This window comes from Cucumis sativus, chromosome 7 (assembly GCF_000004075.3).
Source record: "Cucumis sativus cultivar 9930 chromosome 7, Cucumber_9930_V3, whole genome shotgun sequence".
Classification (NCBI taxonomy): domain Eukaryota; kingdom Viridiplantae; phylum Streptophyta; class Magnoliopsida; order Cucurbitales; family Cucurbitaceae; genus Cucumis; species Cucumis sativus.
Window position 1 is genome coordinate 18,290,243 of NC_026661.2, and position 18,659 is coordinate 18,308,901.

At 33.1% G+C, this 18,659-nt stretch overlaps 1 protein-coding gene across 2 annotated transcripts; it reads left to right on the forward strand.

Moving 5' to 3' along the window:
* The first annotated feature begins 5,955 nt into the window (after positions 1–5,955).
* LOC101205723 lies at positions 5,956–18,204 on the forward strand. Of its 2 annotated transcripts, none has more exons than XM_031889139.1 (15): positions 5,956–6,574; positions 6,656–6,797; positions 7,539–7,611; positions 7,718–7,848; positions 7,944–8,345; positions 8,455–9,764; positions 9,934–10,364; positions 10,459–12,332; positions 12,405–12,550; positions 13,587–13,747; positions 14,343–14,500; positions 15,172–15,967; positions 16,064–16,203; positions 16,313–16,438; positions 17,844–18,204. In XM_031889139.1, exons 2-12 carry the CDS (start codon positions 6,699–6,701, stop codon positions 15,364–15,366), a joined length of 4,980 nt encoding a protein of 1,659 aa, XP_031744999.1. In that variant the 5' UTR covers positions 5,956–6,574; positions 6,656–6,698; the 3' UTR covers positions 15,367–15,967; positions 16,064–16,203; positions 16,313–16,438; positions 17,844–18,204. The 2 variants fall into 2 exon arrangements, with proteins under 2 accessions (XP_031744999.1, XP_031745000.1); XM_031889140.1 differs by having other exon boundaries at positions 5,956–6,561.
* Positions 18,205–18,659: the final 455 nt, after the last annotated feature.

An 18,659-nucleotide genomic window follows, 5' to 3' on the forward strand; every position in this document is an offset into this window, starting at 1 on the left:
TATATGCTTCAATTTGACTTGTTTTTACTTGTTTATTCATCCATATATTTTATATTTGACAGCACTTATAAAATATATATATATTTTTTTTTTTTTTGAAGGCCTATTAAACAACTTTTCATCATAAAAATTTAAATAAAATTGATTTTTTTGAAAAATAATTTTTTATGTCAATACAAACCACTTCTTAATAAAATAATAATAACAATAATAAGTCAAATTCTTACATAGCAAATCAAAAGTTTTAATCTATTCAAAATTTTGTTTGCTTCTTTAATCCTTTTAAGGTTATTTTATTTCGGTATCCAAAATAAAAATAAAATAAAATAAATTAGTTTTCACATTTATTGCTTTTTTATTATATAAATAATTAAAACTAATTATCATCTTTAAACTTTGAATTTGTATCAACCCAATAATGTTATTTATAATCGGTGACAATTTTATGAATAATAATTAAATATATAGCAACATTTTAAAAAAATTACAAATATAGTCGAATCTATCAATAATAGACTTTTAGACTCTTATAGTCTATCAATAAAAGACTAATATTTGTAACATGGTTTATTAGTGATATACTGCTATTATTGATAAACTTGAATAGATTTTGCTATTATATATTTAATTATTTTGATTTTAATTACTATATTAGCAACTATCTCAACTAATAATTATATCAATTTAAACTATAAACCAAAAGTGATAAGTGAGGTTCTCACACTTTTTATAAAGTAGATGGACTCTAACATGATACTAGAGCTCGTACAATGCTCGAATAGGTATTTAGTCAAATAAAAAAAAATTATGATTAGATCAAGAACAACGAATCCAGAAGAGACGTAATTTTTTTAGGACAAAAAAATAATCATAACAATTTATATTTTGAACATGAATAAATATATCAATTTGTATTTATAAGAATAGAAGAAAGCATTATATGTAATTTATTTATTGTGAATTGTCACGTGGTGGAATAAGATGGGTTAGGTTTGAGTATATGCTTTTACGATCCTCGAAAGTTCCTCATTACACCAACACTCCTAATTTACCCCTTTTTTCTCTTCATAACAACATCATTGCCATTAACCCTATTAGGATATGCTCTTTGTATTTGGTCCAAACCCCAACCCCTACCAACTCTTCAACTTTTCTCTACTCAAAACTATCGACACAAACTCCGACCCCTTTCATCATCTCTTTTAACACTTTACACTCGACTCCTTCTTAACTTTATGTTATGCTATTTATTTAAATATATATATATACTAGTTTCTTGTTTTTTTTATTATTAAAAGCAAAAAAGAAAGTGTTTACTACATTTAATTAAAAAAAACATATTTACTTTTTAAATTAAACGTAATTGGCAAGCATGATCTTTTATTTTAAAGGTTGAACATTAAACGTTAGATCCTATCCCTACAAATATTGTACTAATATTGTCTTCAAGATTTTATCTTAGAGATAACAAGTAAGTAGTTTGTGTTTATAATTTGTGACAATTTAGTATTTAAACTTGAGACAAGAATTGAATAAATTTCAAATGTACATACCAACAAGAAAATGTTATTTTAACACAAAATGTAGTTTAAGCTTTTAAAATTTTCTTTAAAATGTTATCGGTTAGAATATTTTTGAAACCGATCGACATCAACAAAATCTCTTCCTATCTTTGACCTACCGCTTTTACTTTGGTCAGTTTTGATTAATCGACTTCGTTTGTTGGTCTATCATGGATAGGTCCGTTTGAACTAATATTGTATTAAGATAATGATGAGTTATTTTCAACAATGAGATAAAAGAATAATTTATTGTTATTTTAGAGTTAAGATATGCCACGTGGAAGTCGTGTGGAATAAAGAGGAGTTAAAAGGCAAATAGAAACAAAGGCAAGTGGCAACATTACTACATTACCCACACAAACAAACAATATCACATGGCAGGGGCATTCCCGACTTTTCACAATTCAAAAACTTTACCAAAATTGACAACTACTAATGTAATTAAATTGTTTAATAATAACAATTCATTTTACGTATCTATTCCCAATCACATCACTTAATCAATATATATACATACATATAAATTATTTATAGATTTTAGTTTAACTGTTGAGTTTGTTTGTAGAAAGTACAAAACGAGCTAGAGGAGGTTTAAGGAAAATTAAGATTCGAAAACATTATCGTGTACGTAGTCGAAGATGAGTTTTTACCATAGAAGTTGTGTGTAAGATTGAGTCAAACTAGTGCATCGAGTAATGTGAAAGAGTTCTCAAGTTTTTAGATGTTCTAGTGATTATGATACATTCATAATTATTACTGAAAATATTGTACAGCTAGAAATACGTTTACACATACGTATGCACACACAGTTGTATTAGATGCCTAATTTGAGCTGACAACCTAACTCATGTAACGTATTATGGTTAAGATAGTTATGCAATTGAGCGGCCATGCCGAAGAGACATATCTTTGTTGTGATCATAGTTTGGATAATTATTCAACACATATTTGGTAATATATTTATGAATCATAAAAACAAATAATCATTATGGCTATAAATTTCGTTGAAGTTAAAAAATCAAAATTTTTTCATTTTAGTACGAATATATTGATTTTAGGGAAATGACGTTTGACCCACCAACTTAAGAAGTTGGTGTTAAATAAACTCTACTTTAATAATGTTTATTATCGAGGTTTGAACATTTACTAATTTTATCTTACAATTTTGTCCATTGAACATATTAACTCCGGACTTTCATAACTCAACTTCGTGTCTCAATTATTTTTTCTAAATATTTTTTAATTGTAATTATGAGTTTAGTCTTAAATATTACTAACTCAATTAAAGTTTGTGTTATATTTTCTTACATTTATCATTTTATAAATATCATGTATAATTGTACATATTTTTTTAGTACAACAATATGCATGAGTGGAAGAATCACCGAACTTCTCAATTTTTTTAGACGTAATATATATTTTAAATTAGTAAAGTAAAAGTAACGTTTTGTTGACGTCTTGCTTCTTGTACAAGTTTTAATTTCAAAACAATGCAATAAAAATAACACATTTATCAATCTTTTTGTTTTCGTTAGGCATGTCTCAATTTTAAAATATGAAAGCATAAAAATAAACACACACAAATATCATATTTGCCAAAGTAATATTAGCTCAACAATAATTGACATGAACTTCTATTTTAGATATAAGATATTTGAATCCCTCGACCCCAATGATTGTACTAAAAAAACAAATATAAAAAAACACTGTCTTCCAAATTTTAACAAGAAGATTCAATTATATACTTTCTTTCAATTCACTCCATAAAACCTATCTTTTTTAAAAAAACACTCAATAAAGACTTAAATCCTTTTGGTTTAATCTTGTTGTCATTTTTTTTCTTTATTCTTTCTAGACAACAAAAATTAAACATCTAAATTCAATATCATATGATATAATTGTTTTAGTACAACGATTGAGGATAGGGATATTCAAACCACAAACTTAGTTACTAGTACATTAAAACGTCGACCGATCAACTAAGCTTTTGTTGATTTTATTTTTTTATGTTAGTTGAATTAGACTAATTTTTAATATAGTTTGAATGGGATTCATTTTAACTACTTAAATTATCAATAATAAACCATGGTCAAATGGTCCATCCAACACCAAATCTATTTTAAAAAATAATGATAGAATATGATCATATTTTATACAACAAAAGTAGTAATGTTCTATCAATTTCCTCATGTGATGGGTCTCTCATTTTGGCATAGTGAGATGTTATAAACAAAGAATAAGTTAACCCAAACAAAATCATTGATTAGTTGTTGTTTGAAAGTTGTACATAAAACTAACTAAAATTAGTTATGTTTCATTAACAAAAATAAAAAATTAAACAAAACTACTTTGTGCACTTTTACTTTTATTTATATCTTATGATACTATAAAAATACATTCATTTGTTTAATGACCTTTAAATAGTATTTTGTGGGTATTACTTATTTTGGTCATTTCTTTAGGTTTCTAAACATTCAAATGTAACCATCTTAGGGTTGATTTGGATTTTCTTCTTCTTATCATATAGAACTATTTCTTTTAATGCAATCCATACGAAATACAAACCTTTGATCTTTTAGTTAAAAGTGATGGTTTTGTTAAACTATTTGAAAGATTAAGTTTATTTAACTAGCTCGTTGGCGTGTATTTTTTATCCCGCTTTACATACTATCTTTTTATTATCTTTCTTTAAATTTTAATCTATCGTGTTAACTCAGATTTGAAAAATTAAAGTTCAAAGCTAAATCAACTTCATTATATCAAACAACGTTGTTAACAAGAGCTTATAAGCTTAACAGAAACTTTGTACGTGTTGAGAACAAAGAAGTTTCAGCTTCAAATATTTTCACTTCAACTTCTATCAAATAGTTTTATATTTTGTGTTAATAATAAATTTGCACAACGAATGTTTAAAACATTTGACTTAAATGAAGAATTACATGTTAATTGCAAGAGTTTAAAGTTTTAATAAAACATTAATTACGCAAATTTATTTTACCAATTTTAAAACAAACTCATAAGATATTATAAACTAAATTTGTTGACGAGACTTTATGAAATTAAAATAATTTATAGATTTTGCCATAAAATTTAAATATTTTGTCAAAATTATCACTTTTGATATTCTCTTAATTTAAATGACTAAGATGTTTAAGAATCATTGTGAGAAAATGTTTTGTGAAACTTTTAGCTACAAATATAGTATAAATAAAAATCAAATTAATTAATTAATTAATTAAACAATCAAAGTAAATATTGCTCAATTGTTTTATTACAAATGGGTGAAAATTTGAATTCAAATTTTTTTGGTTTTTCACCTATATTAATTGAAATTCGGGTTTGTATCAATTTAAATCTCCAACTTTACGAGTGGCACGATATCAATTTAAATTCAATATTAGTGATTATATCAATTTAGACCTTGAATTTATATGCATGACTCAATTGAAATCCTTCATCCTATTTTACTTGGATATACATTTATAAAATTTGAGAGTTTAAATTGACACGTGTATGAAAGTTTAACGTTTAAATTGATGCATTTATGAAAATTTGAGATTTAAATTGGTACACTTATTTGTTTTATTAGTTTTAGATTTAAATTGGTACACCTTTTAAACTTAAAAAATTAAATTAATACAATTATTAGTTTAAAGTTTGAATTGATACACCTTCAAATTTTAAAAATATTAATTTATGTTTATCATATTATTTTTTCTTGATTTTGATATTATTTTTGGTCCATTTATTTCTTTCATTTTCCGACTTCTACTATTTACATCCTTTCTAAAACATTCCACGAATCTTTTATCTTTTAAATTTCAGTTCATTTTGATTTGCACATTTTTATTCACGAATTTTAATGGTTATATTTTCAGTTTGGTTTGTGAAAATTTCAATTCCTTCAAAAGAAAACATGAAAGAAAATAACATAAATTATAACTCTTAAAAATACGAGAATTAAAACAAATACTCTTAAAATATAGAAAACCATTATACGGTAAATAAAATGTTCACAAATATTTACAAATTATAATAATTATTTTAAATTCTATTTACGATAATATTGATATTATCTAATATAATTATAATTGTATAGTTGGTAAATTTAAAATTTTACAAAAATGTAAAAGTGTGTATATATATATATATATCAATAGTTATGGATAAAGTAAAAAGAAGTGAAGCAAAATGAAGAAGAAAAATAAGGAGAAGAAGAGGAAGAGTATACACGTGTAGACCAAAGGTTGTTCATGCTATGAATCTTCTTAAGCTCGTGATGTAACAATTAATTCTAAATAAACCCAATTTTTAATTAATTTATTTATTTACAAGACAATGGAATCTAAATCGATAATTCACAGAACCAAAGTTACAAAAAAATAATAGGAAAAAAAGAAAGAAAAATCCAATAGAAATGGTTGCTTTCTTTCTCTGTCCTCTCGTATAGGAGTTGAGCTGAGATAAAAAAATTACAATTTTTTTTGACAGAGGAAGAAGAAAGAAGAAGAAGAGAGAAAGATGAATTAAAATAAAAAAAAAAAGGAAAGAAATTATACAAAAACGCGGCTGCTGTTCACACCAAAAAACCGGGGGAGAGAGAGGGTGGGGGTGTTTTTTTTTTTTTTTTTTGCTTGGCAATTCCAGCTAAAGAATCGAAATCTACAATTAATGAATTTTGAGTTAACTCAATAGAGATCGAACCTTGCTTGTGTTAGAGATCGGTGATTTTGATTTGTTTCTAAGAAGAGCAATTTCTTCTTGTTTGTTTGTTTTTTTTTTCTTTCTTTCTTTCTGTCTTCCCAGAATTTCAACTGGGTTTCTTTTAAATTGTCCGATTTCGGCGTGGCTTCGATTTTAATTCCGTGATCGGGTGAGATTGCAAGTGTTTTTAGGGGAAATTGTAATTGGGTTTTTGTGGGTTTTTGGTTCTGTGAGATGGGTTGGGTAAAGATTTGTGTTTGGATGTTGGTGAGGACAGCGGAGGTTTGGTTTTGAGGTAGCTGCAAAAGGTTGGACTTGTTCTTTGTTCTTGTTGTTGTTATTCTTCCCTTGTTTTTTGAATGGGTTTTCAATGATTTCTGTTGGGGTAGGGATGCGAGGAAGGAAATAGAGGTAAACGGTGCCAGGAGAGAGATGGAAGATACTGAGCTTGAAGAAGGAGAAGCTTGGTCCTACCAGAACAATGAAGATTTTGATTCAAACATCGACCCTGATATTGCTCTCTCCTACATCGTAAGCCTTTTGTGCATCTTGTTTCTATATTGCAACTTCTAGATTCTCGATTTGACCTTGTTTACTGAATTAGATCCAGACTATGGTGTTTTAGAATTTTGGGTTTTATTATGTCTTTTTGTAGCAGCTCAAGCTCCCAAAAAAATGGGTTTTCCCTCTCTTTTCTTTTCCCTTTTTGAATGCTTCTGTAGTCAATGTGTTTGAGCCCATAGTCGCAGTTAGACCGTAGTGAATGTGAATAAGAGGAAATGTGAGAAAGAATGAGTGTATATAGGTGAAGAAACTTGAATATTGTTTTGCTGCCCCTATTGAAAAAAGGGTCTGTTTATCAGTGGAGCAAATGATTCATGGAATCATTCACCACTTGATCCATTCAGGGAAGATGAATAATTTTGACTGTTATTTCTTCTTGAACAGTCAAGTTCTTTGCTATGGGATCTCTTTCTTGTATTGGAAGTTACGTGTCACGGAGGAATTGAACTCTAGCTCATGAATTGTGGTTACCTCTTGCTGAAAAATTCAGTGAACATTCTGTTATCTGTATGTTATGATATTCATCAGAAATGTAATCATTGAACTTCAGAGTCTTCAGTTGTTGATGCATTTTTTTCCTGTGGGTGTAAGAGTGATTTCAGTAACTCATCTCCCAGATAGAGAATCTGTGCTGATTTGACTGAGGTCTTATTATGTCTTCTAAGGTCTTGTTATATGTGTTTGAGGGGTGTTTAACTTGTTGATCAGGATGTAAAACTTCAACATGTTCTGGGACACTTTCAGAAAGATTTTGAAGGTGGGGTCTCTGCAGAAAATTTGGGTAAGTTGAAACACAGTAGAATGATGGCTCTTTTTGGTTCTTGTGGCATGATAGCTTTAGATGTCTTCTATGAAGTAAAAATTGGATGCTAATATGCTTACTATAGGGGCAAAATTTGGTGGATATGGTTCATTTTTACCTTCCTATCAACGATCTCCGGTTTGGTCCCATTCAAGAACTCCACCAAAAGGCCACAATTGCAGTACATCCAGATCTCCCAATAATTTTCACCTTGAGGTAAACTTGTTTTCTTTCTTCTTTTTGATAATTGGGCATTTTTAAGTGTCATTGATGATGGCCTTACCGAGCCTCAAATTTGTGTTTCTATTCAGGTTGGGCATAATAACTCTGTAGTTTCGTCAACTACACCTCAGTCCATAAGACCTGGACCCCCTTCTACCAGTTCTACGTCACTGCCCACAATCAAAGTTCCAAATCTGAATGATTCATCCAAACAAGAAGTATGCACTTCTTTCCAGCATGTGGATGAACTTGCTGCTGGATATGGTTGCACGAACAATAAATCCACTACTTCTTCAGACCAAATATCACTGAAGGTTCGAATTAAAATGGGTTCTGATAACCTGTCAACGAGAAAGAACGACGAAATCTATTGTGGTCTTGGCCTGGATGTTTCACCATCTTCATCATTAGATGATAGCCCCTCAGAAAGTGAAGGGATCTCTCGTGAGCTTCAGGATGGCCCATTTGAATCCCCAACCAGCATTCTTCAGGTATATCTGTCTAAATGATGATCATAGTTTCTCCTCCCTTACCTTTTTTTCTTTTCTTTACTGCTATAATGTGCCTTGGTGATCACAATGCAATTAATTTGTGGAGCAGATGATGACGTCATTTCCAGTTCATGGAGGTTTCTTGCTATCCCCTCTTCCTGATGATCTTATTCACCTGACTCAGACAGGGAAGCCTGCAAGAGAGAAAAAATCTACTCGTGTCCAACATTACAATCAGGATCGCCCAGTAGCGGGGGGGTCTTCTTTGAAAAGTGGTCAAATGTTAGCTGAGAAGAGGACGTCAAAAGATATGAATGACTTCTTTTCCGAATCAAAGAACACGAATAGGAAGGATTTTTTGAATGGCTCAGTTACGTCAAAAAAGACTTCAGAAATTGATACTGCAGCTTGTGAGGAGCTTGTTTCCAAAGCATTAAAACTTCCACTATTATCCAATTCGTATGCCATTGCAGGTGAGACGACAAAAAGTCTTAATGGGCCATCTGAAGTATTAATGGAGGCAGATAAAGTTGTGACTAGAGACAGACATTTTTTCGATCAATTGGAAGAGGGTCCAGCAGCAGAGCCTCCACTTATTATAGAGGATGAGAAGCAAAATAATGGCACGTCTGGAAAGGTTAAGGAGCCAAAAAAAGCCAGTAAGTTTGATGATATTTCAGTTCCTGCAAAAAAGTCTGGAGAAAGCAAGAGGGAGAAAACTATTGACTTGATAGACGCTGCCTCAAAAGGAAAAAATGCTTCAAACGGCGATCAAATTGATCCTCTCAAGCTGAATACTAATCATAAAATTTCTCTACATGCACATAACAACATGAAATATGCTTCAGGGAAGGATCATTTATTACCTGAGGGAAAAAAGAAGTCAAAGTTCAGTCATACTGAGTCCATCTCCAATGGAGAAGTATCAAAACGTAGTATGAAGTCTGGCTCTTCAGGTTCAAAAACAAAGAGTATTAGTAAAGCAGACAACATCTCAACTAGAACTGAAATTGAAGATCACAAGCCACAGGACTTCAAAAAAACGAAAGATAGATACCGAGATTTCTTTGGGGAATTGGAAGAAGATGATAATCTAATAGATACATCTGAGAATCCTTTTGATGATCAGCTGAATCATTCTGATGTATTTGGAAAATCAACGCCTGTTATTCCTGTGTCAAAGGAGAGATTGTCTGTTGAGAAAGTTGGTAAGTCATCGGCATCAAAAGCATTTCCAGAAGCAGTTATGAATCATGCCAGCGGGACAGTAGCTGATGCGGCACCTGCTGCAGTGGATAATGTAAATGGACAAGACAACTGGGTTTGTTGCGACAGGTGTCAACAATGGCGGCTTCTTCCATTAGGCACAAATCCTGCCAGCCTACCTGAGAAGTGGATTTGCAGCATGCTTGATTGGCTGTAAGTTTGGTTCTAGCTGCAATTCTTGTCTATCAATTATAATGTTCAAATTACTACTATTGTTTAGATCTTTATGATCTTTAACCTATTATTATTAGCGTTTAAATGCCAAAAAGAGAATTGATAATTTTCTCCTTCTCTTAGTTCTTTTTTCTTTATGAATATGTAGGCCTGGAATGAACCAATGTATTTTTAGTGAGGAGGAAACAACAAAAGCTCTAATAGCAAGGTTCCAAGCACCTGCTGCTCCTGAGGGTACTATTTACAGTAACCTGAGTGGAGTTATGCCAGGAGTGGCTAATGCTCGGCAAGCTGAGCACAATCACCATCATTACGATTTTAGTGTTCGGCCTGGTGGTGGAAAGAAGAAGCATGGAGCAAATGAAAGACCAAGTATTAAGGGGGATGCCCTTCAGCTATCAAACTCAAAGAAGCATGAAGGAGCAATGAAAAGCAGGAGTTTAGACGATGTGAACCAGTTGCCTGTTGGAGATGAAGCTAATTTTCATCATTTAAACAAGTACAGCGATGTCCCTGTTGATAAGCACAAGCATAAGTATAAAGAGAAGCAGGAATCTGTTGACATCCTATCTGATGAAGGCACGGATTTTTTTTTGTTTGTATTGCCGACTTCTTTTACTTGCTCTACTTACTTGACATTGGAATCTCACTTTTGGATAAATCATTGGCACAGGTGCTACCAAGATTTTAAAGACTAAAAATAGAAAAGAGAAAGAACAAGATTACTCTAGACCTGCAAAGAAAGTCAGAACTGATGGTCTGGATTTGATTGATGAAGACCAGATATCAGTGCACAGTGGGCCTGTTGTGAAGGTTGACCCAACCTTGAGCATTGGCTTTCCTTCTGCATCAGGTGGAACTAATAAGTCTAAAAGCATGGACCATTCTTCTAAGGACTCAAAATATAACATGAATGTCATTCCCCGTGTACCCAATGATAAAAGAGAAAATAAACAGCTGGGTGTTGTGGACGATGATTCCCTGGGAGGAGGAAGTGGTAGTACCAAAAGCAATTCAAAGAAGAGAAAAGTGAAAGCATCCCCAGATATTCAAATTAATCCTGGGTCCTTCAATGGTTCTGATCATCTCCCGCAAAAGAGTGGTCGTGTTACGAGTGACGATGACCATAGGAAGGAGAAAAAAGCCAAGCTATCTAAGCCTCCGGGTAAAGAATCCAGTGGTAGAAAAGAGAAAAAGGGTTCTCATTCTAAGAATTTGCCATTTGGACAAGATGTAGGGAGCACTCTATCTCATCGGAGTTTGGACGGCGTTGATTCTTTGAAAAGGGATCTAGGAGCGATACAACCTTCTCTTGTAGCCACTTCAAGTTCTTCTAAGATATCTGGTTCGCATAAAACCAAATCTAGTTTCCAAGAGATGAAAGGGTCGCCTGTAGAATCTGTTTCTTCATCACCTATGAGAATACCTAACCGTGATAAGATTTTACGGTCATCTAGGGATGGCAAGGATTTTCTTGATACTGGTCGTACAAGATGCTCAGATGGGGAAGAAGAGGATGGTGGTAGCGACCGCTCTGGGACTGGTAGCAAGAAGAAGTCTGTTGTGGCTCATCGGAGGCCTTCAAAGTCCCCCTTGGTTGATACTTTGAACAATGATGCTAGTTATTTGTCGGGAAAAAAGACTAAAACAAAGGAGAAGTCTTCTAATGTTCAAAATTGCGACCTTCCAAATGGTATTCTTGGAAATTCAGGAATTGATCATCAGCATCCTTGTAAACCATGGGCTGAACAAGTTCAGAATGAAGATAGATCAAATGAAATGCGATATAGGGGCAATGAGACATATCCCTTCAAAAGCGGAAAGGATTTATCTTCACAGTTGAAGGATAGGAATGGGAGCTATTGTTTGGATGTTGGCATGGACAAGGACAAGGTTCCTTATTCCCATGATGATTTGCGAGGAAGGTCTCCTCCACACTCTGATTTGAAGGTTAAGAATGGTAAACACAAGTTACAAGACAACTCTAGGATCAAATCTGGAGATGCAAGGAAGGAAAGTTCAGGAAAGCTGTCCATTGAGCGGGGTAAAAGGGAAAGTGAATTAAATTTTGTCAAGCATGAAGGCCCAGATTCTACACTAGACAGCACTTCCAAAGAAAATGTGGTTTTGTCTGTGAGGAAGAATCAGCAACATGATAGCAATGGCTCTGCTTCAAAGCGGTCCCTTTTTCAGAAAAACGATCAACTTGAAAAAGTCTCGGGAAAAGGTACACTTGTTCAGTTTCCAACCTCAGGAGAGTTACAAAATCAAATGCTGCATGGCCCCCCCTCAGCAGGAGGTGGAAAAGGAAGTGCAATTGATGTTTCGCAAGCAGATGCCTTAGAAAGCAACGATGTATCGAAGGGGAAAAAGCATGCCAAGAGTCGTCAAAAGGAAGTTCAGACCAATGGTTCAAGACATTCCACTCCCAATGCAAGGATGCCCATTGATGCTCCAAGTCCAGCTAGAAGGGATTCCTCCAACCAGGCTGCTACCAAGGCTATGAAAGAAGCTAAAGATTTGAAACATCTTGCTGATCGTTTTAAGGTCTTTAAATGCATAAATTCTGATTTGGGCTTTCTGATCTTCATATTCTAATTCTTTTTATATTATCCTCAGAATTCTGGGTCCAATCATGAATCCATTGGGCTTTATTTTCAAGCGGCACTTAAGTTTCTTTATGGAGCTTCATTGCTTGAGTCGTCCAATAACGAGACTGCCAAACAGTCTATTCCAATATACAGTAGCACTGCAAAACTATGCGAGTAAGTCAAAATAATTTCTTCTGTGCGTGCACCAATTTTCTTGAAAACCAGCAGAGTTCTCTCACTTTTACATGTCACCTATTGGATTTATAGTTTATGTTTTCCTCCAGTTTTTGAAATTATAAGTAGATATTTTCTTTTGAGTCATTCAAGATAAGCATGCTAGTGTTTTGTCTCTTGTTTGATATTTGTTATTCAATAACTTTGAATCTCAAGGCCGAGGACTGAAGGATAAGGAATCCTGGATTCCTTTTAACATTCCTGATAGAATTCTTTATTTTGTTTGTCCATGGCATTAGGCCATGCTAATTGTCTCTGCGATGTTCCAATTCTATTGGATGTCCTGAACGGATGTTCATTGGTGGCATTGGTGATATCAATTTAAGTGAGCATTATGCCTTATTTTGCTCGATTGGATCCCCTACCTTTAAGGTTGGTCCCTCTTGTAGGCTGGATGAATGGCTTAGTACGGTCTTGAACAATGATCCATGGAAGATTTGCTTGATAAAATAATTAAATCTTGCTAGGAATTTTACTTCAGAGGAGTTCTTTGTGTACAATTTGTATCATGTGGCTTCTTACAAGAATTTGTTTTGTCACTAGGTTTTGAGAGGTGAATCTCTAACCTATTTTCCTTTTTCTTCATTTCAGTTTCAATGATTTTTTGTTTCTTGTTCAATATATATATTTATATTTTTTGCTGTTTCATACAAAAATTGCAAATACATAAAAAGTTGGACACCGCTGTATAATTTCCTTTTATGGTACTCAATACTCATCCAACATTTTCTCGTGATTTTTCTCTTCCTCTTAGTAGGAAAAAAGTGGTAATGATATGTTCTTTCACTACTTGGGGGTTGAGCTTTGCTTTTCTTGATCTTCTCCCCTTTGGAAGTTTTTTATTTTAACTGAATTTTGTTTAACACTTTTCTGGAGTTTGTATCAGAATTAGTCTCTTTTCACTGTTTTAATGAAAAAATTTCTTAATGAAAACACTGCATCCATATTCAAAGGCTAAGCTTTTCAATGTTTGTAGGTTTTGTGCTCATGAGTATGAGAAAATCAAAGACATGGCTGCTGCTGCTTTGGCCTACAAATGCATGGAAGTAGCTTTCATGAGGGTGGTTTATTCTTCTCAGAACACTGCAATCAGAGACCGGAATGAGTTGCAGAAAGCCTTGAAAATGCTTCCTTCCGGTAATGAGGATGAATAGGCAATATAGACATAGTCCTGTGCTGAGGAAAGATCTGTGTGAAATAAAGAATTTTCCCTCATTTCTTTATATAATCACATTTTTGGATACTCAGAAATATAACCTTTGAAGGTTAAAATATGCTCAAGCTTTTGTTAATTTCTCTTTAGTTTCCATTCTTTCCAATAGTCGGTTGTCATATTTTTCACTTTAGTTTTGCAAATACCCATTAATTAGTACTAAATGAAAAGTGTGTGGAGTTGCTGAACTAGATTATTGTGGTTAAATGGATCAAAGGTTGGCATTTTTTTTTTCTCTTTTACACGGGCTGCTACTTACTAATAATGTGCCAAGGAAATTCTTTTTTCTTTTCTCTTGCTATTTTCGTTCGTGCAGATTTGATGTTTTTTGATGGGTGGGGTAAGAAAATGTACTCTAGGAGATGATTGAGTGTTGCACTGTGTTTCAGATTCCATGCTAATGCTTCATTATAATAATGGGCTAGGTTTCATTATTTATCCTGAGTTCTTCGACTTGGTTTAAAAGGTGTAGAAGACTAATAACGTTTTTCATATTGCTTTCTGATACATTTTTATCAGGAGAATCTCCATCATCTGCATCTGACGTTGATAACTTAAACAACCCTGGTACAGCAGAAAAAGTTGCTCTTGGTAAGGGTGTCAGTTCGAGCCATGCTAATGGGTCCAATGTCATTGCTGCTAACAACCGTCCCAATTTTCTGAGGTTGCTTAATTATGTATGTATACTTTAAACCTTATACTGGTTATTTAGATTATATTAGCGATTTGAGAGTAATATATTGTCCAATCGGCGGCTAGAAGGATTGGTATTTTAAATTGGGTTAACATTGCCATTTTGGTTCTATATTTTGAGAATAAAGTTTGTAGTGAAAATGCTAATAATAGATAATAAATTTCTTTTGAAAAAAATCAACAATAAACTAGCAGTAGTGAAATGGACTACACTTTGAAAGTATAAAGACTAAAATTGAATAAATTCTCAACTATAGAAATCAAACTGACATTTAACCTTAAGATTATCACATCTCGCTGAAGAGTTCTGAACTACAGGTCAAAATGACATTTTAACCTTAAGTTCTAACCTAATTTTTTCAAATCCTACGATCTTACTACACTATTGACCAATTGGAGAAGTCTTCTATAGCTCCTTTGGCTTGGGCTTCTTGTTCTTTTGTAATTTTCAAATATTAATGAAATTTGTTTCTTATAAAAAAACATGTGGAGAGTATTTTTTTCCCTTCAATTCTCTACATTGTCTATCACACATCTGGGAAGCATCATTCCATTACTAAAAATAGTCAATTGATTTCTTGAGTGACAAAATATACTTGTTATGTGCATTCAAGTATGAACTTAAGTTTAAGATTTAGACAATGGTAACTTACAGGCGCAGGATGTAAATTTTGCCATGGAAGCATCAAGAAAATCACGGATTGCTTTTGCAGCTGCAAATGCAAGCTCGGGAGGGCCAACCAACAAGGAGGGTATCTCTTGCATCAAAACGGCTCTTGATTTTAATTTTCAAGATGTAGAAGGCTTGCTGGCTTTAGTACGAATTGCAATGGAGGCAATTAACCGTTGAAAAAACTGAGTGATTATAGATATGAATTCTGACTTGGAACTCGTCTGGTTGGTATGTTGCTTTGAGAAGCATTGATGAGAGAAGCAGAAGTGATCGGCCTCATTGCATGAAAAACCTGTTGATAGCATGGTTACAGCCTTTTAGTGGATCTCTCTATTCATTGTCCTGGTGCTAGGTGAATATAACATTGTTAGCAGGCTTAAGGCTGCTATGCCATTCATTTAGACTTAGGACTTTAACTGAGGAAAGCACAATCCGCTACGAGACTTCTGTATATGGATGTTTTGAGACGTGTGCCTGGAGTATTTGCAAATCGAGGTCACGATCCTGTCAAAATGAATAAAAAATACTGAAGATCATTGTGGGAATTTGGAGTTACAATCCTGAAGCTTGTAGGGACTTTCATTATCCACAAAGGAGTTCTGTTTGTCTGTCCTATCGATTCAGTTACACCTCACTGTTCATTTCTTGATTTGCTTGTCATTCTCGAACTCGAGTCATGCTAATGTAAAGGATGAGACATGCAAATATCCAGTGTTCTCTGCAATCCTTCTGCAATAAGTATTTATGGACGAATGCTGTTGAAGGGGGATGAAGAAAGGTGATGATCTCCATGATATAGTAATCAACTACATTAATCTTTTTAAATTTTGCTTTTGTATTCAGATGCTGATTCTACTTTTCTGCCTAACTGCAGGTTTTGTTTCGTATTTTTTTTTTTCCTGTTATGTTATGGGATGGAATAAATAAATAAATAATATGACAAACTGTAATAATAATGTCAAGTACATGCGCATAGCTCCCGGCACCAATTTCATTTGAGTTAATTTACTCCAGGTTGGTAGTGCTGTGGACATTTTGAAATTTTCTTTCCCTTTTATAACTGCAATGATATACATCTCTCTGTTCATTTTTTTATACGACTTTCTTTTCTTTCTTTTGGCAGTTTCTGTATTCCATGCACAAGTCATTAAACTCAGTTTGTATCAGTTAGACACCCAGTTCTTTTCTAGAGAATGAGAGGAAGAGAGGAGCTTATCATCCAACACGATCAGTTCATCCAATAATCATGGTAACTTCAGTCTTTCTTACTAATCTTGTTTTATAGCTAGTGTTGTGGGTTTGTTTTTTTGTATGTCCTTGTACCTTCTACTTTTCTCACTGATAGTTTGATGTCTTAAAAAGGAAATCACGGGGATTAATTCTTACAGTTGGAAAAAACCTAAAATAAGATAGGAAGGGTCGAAGGGGTGGAATGGCTCCGTGAACTTGGGTATTATTTGTCAACTTTCTTGGAGCTTCTGTGTAGATTAGATAATAAATAGAACAAAGGCTGTATACTCACGGTATTGTAAGTACCCAAGTGACTTTGATGTCATGAAGACACGAACCACTAGGATTCAGCCTTCTTTTGTTCCAGTTTTTCAAAAAAAAGAAAACTTTACAGCACTTAGAGAGAAGTTACCTTCTCCTAACTGATGATACCTTAAGATTTTGTCTATACTTTTGCTTTTGGCTGTTGAAGCTGCAGCTTTAAATATTAAAAAGTTGCAAAGATTGCCTTACGCAGCTTTTAATCCTTGCCCCTTTGGAGCGACTTGGGTAGCATTCTTTTTTTTTTAGATACGTTGAAAAATGTCTGAGATAGTTTTCTCGTGTCGGCCTTTCTGCACTGAAAAACGAAGAGTTTTTATGGCAGTTCAATTTCTTCAAAAGGGATATTTGGTTGGAGCAGTATGCACGTTCTCTTATAGTGTAGAGTGTTCTTGAATTGCTAGGATCCCACCTAACAACGATTATCTCAAGAAGAAAAGATGAACTCAAGAACATTCAATTATGAAATATATATTAAAAGATCATAAGAACAAGTAACAAGTAACCCTAGCCTTTCGAGAGAGCAAGACTCTCCCAAGGTTCCATTGCAAGGAAATCTCCACACAAAATTCTTCGTACCTCTCCCCAACCCCTCTCCTACTATTTATAACAAAAAAACCTAACCAACTAACTATCTATTACTAATATGAACTCTCTAACAACCATTTCCATTTTTTTTCCTAATAATCCACTATTTTCCTATCTAGGGTCCTTACATAAATATGAAACTTGATATTCTCTTTTATCCAATTTTTACCATCTTAGAAATTATTTTTCCTTCTTGCCTCTTCAGTAGTAAAATCCTACAATTATATCAATTCGGGTTAATATCCTTTGGCTACTCCTTGTTTCTCATCAATATTCAATCAAATGTTGCTCTCCATCAAACAAACCAGGTTAAAACTATGAGTTTAGTCCAATGCCGTTTGTTTAGTCTTCATTCTTTTAAAAGTTAACAAGAGACTTTCTGAATTATTTGAATATTTGAGATCCTTATACGTTGAGAGAATTTCTGATAGGTTCTTAAACTTTCAATCCACGACGTAGTGGTGTTTTCTTTGGACAAACAGTTTGGTAATGCTGATTGAATCTCTTCATTGCAGGCTGCAATTTCTGATGTTGGAGGAGATGGCTGTTCAAGTCAGCAAGCTTTCACTGCCCTTTCTTTCTGTTTATGTAGTTAGTTAACCTAACTTCTAACCAAATAAACACATGAGATATTGAGGGTTGAATGTAACCCCCAAACCCTCCAAAGAAAAAAGGGGGGAAAAAGGAAAAGTTTTTGTGTATAGGTATTTGATTCATTGTTGTGTCTAACAATCATTACGATGATGGTCAATAAAATTGTTTATGCTTACCAATTGTATTCATCCAAGTAAGCAGGGTTCATTATTCTTGTCAAGAACAATGAAAAATAATGTTAAGCCAACTTGCAAGTTGGAATGAGAACCTTTTTCTCCTTTCCTTTTGGTGTTTCATTCCTTTTTTTTTCAAAAGGGTATTTTAGTCACTTTCCTTTTTAAGATGAGAAAATTTTCCGGGTAAAAATATTTGGTGAATTATATTAAGACTAAAACTAGGATCTGTAGCGGTCGGTCTCAAAGTGAATCAACTATCACTGAATTGATTATGGTTTTGTTTAGTAATGTTTCAAAATCATTTCAATAGTCGAAGAGTAAATTGTCGTTGAATCAACTGCGGTTGGAGTTGTTGGTCGGGGTTATTTTAAAAATTTGTCAATTCAGATTTTAAACTAACGGCAACCGATTCATATTCTTTTTCATCGATTGCTTTTGATTCGATTAGTTGATTTAATTTTTTTTTCTATCATACTTAGCTACCGTAAACAATTTGACTTCAAGGATAAAATCTATTCAACTTAACTCTATTTTCTCATTTGTATTTTAATTTTTTTGAAA

Bases quoted from the DNA above. Each gene is read 5' to 3' on its own strand.
- LOC101205723 (XM_031889139.1), top strand. From the start codon at position 6,699: ATGGAAGATACTGAGCTTGAAGAAGGAGAAGCTTGGTCCTACCAGAAC. The intron at 9,765-9,933 runs GTAAGTTTGGTT...ATGAATATGTAG, and splicing joins TGCAGCATGCTTGATTGGCT to GCCTGGAATGAACCAATGTA. The intron at 10,365-10,458 runs GCACGGATTTTT...TCATTGGCACAG, and splicing joins TGACATCCTATCTGATGAAG to GTGCTACCAAGATTTTAAAG.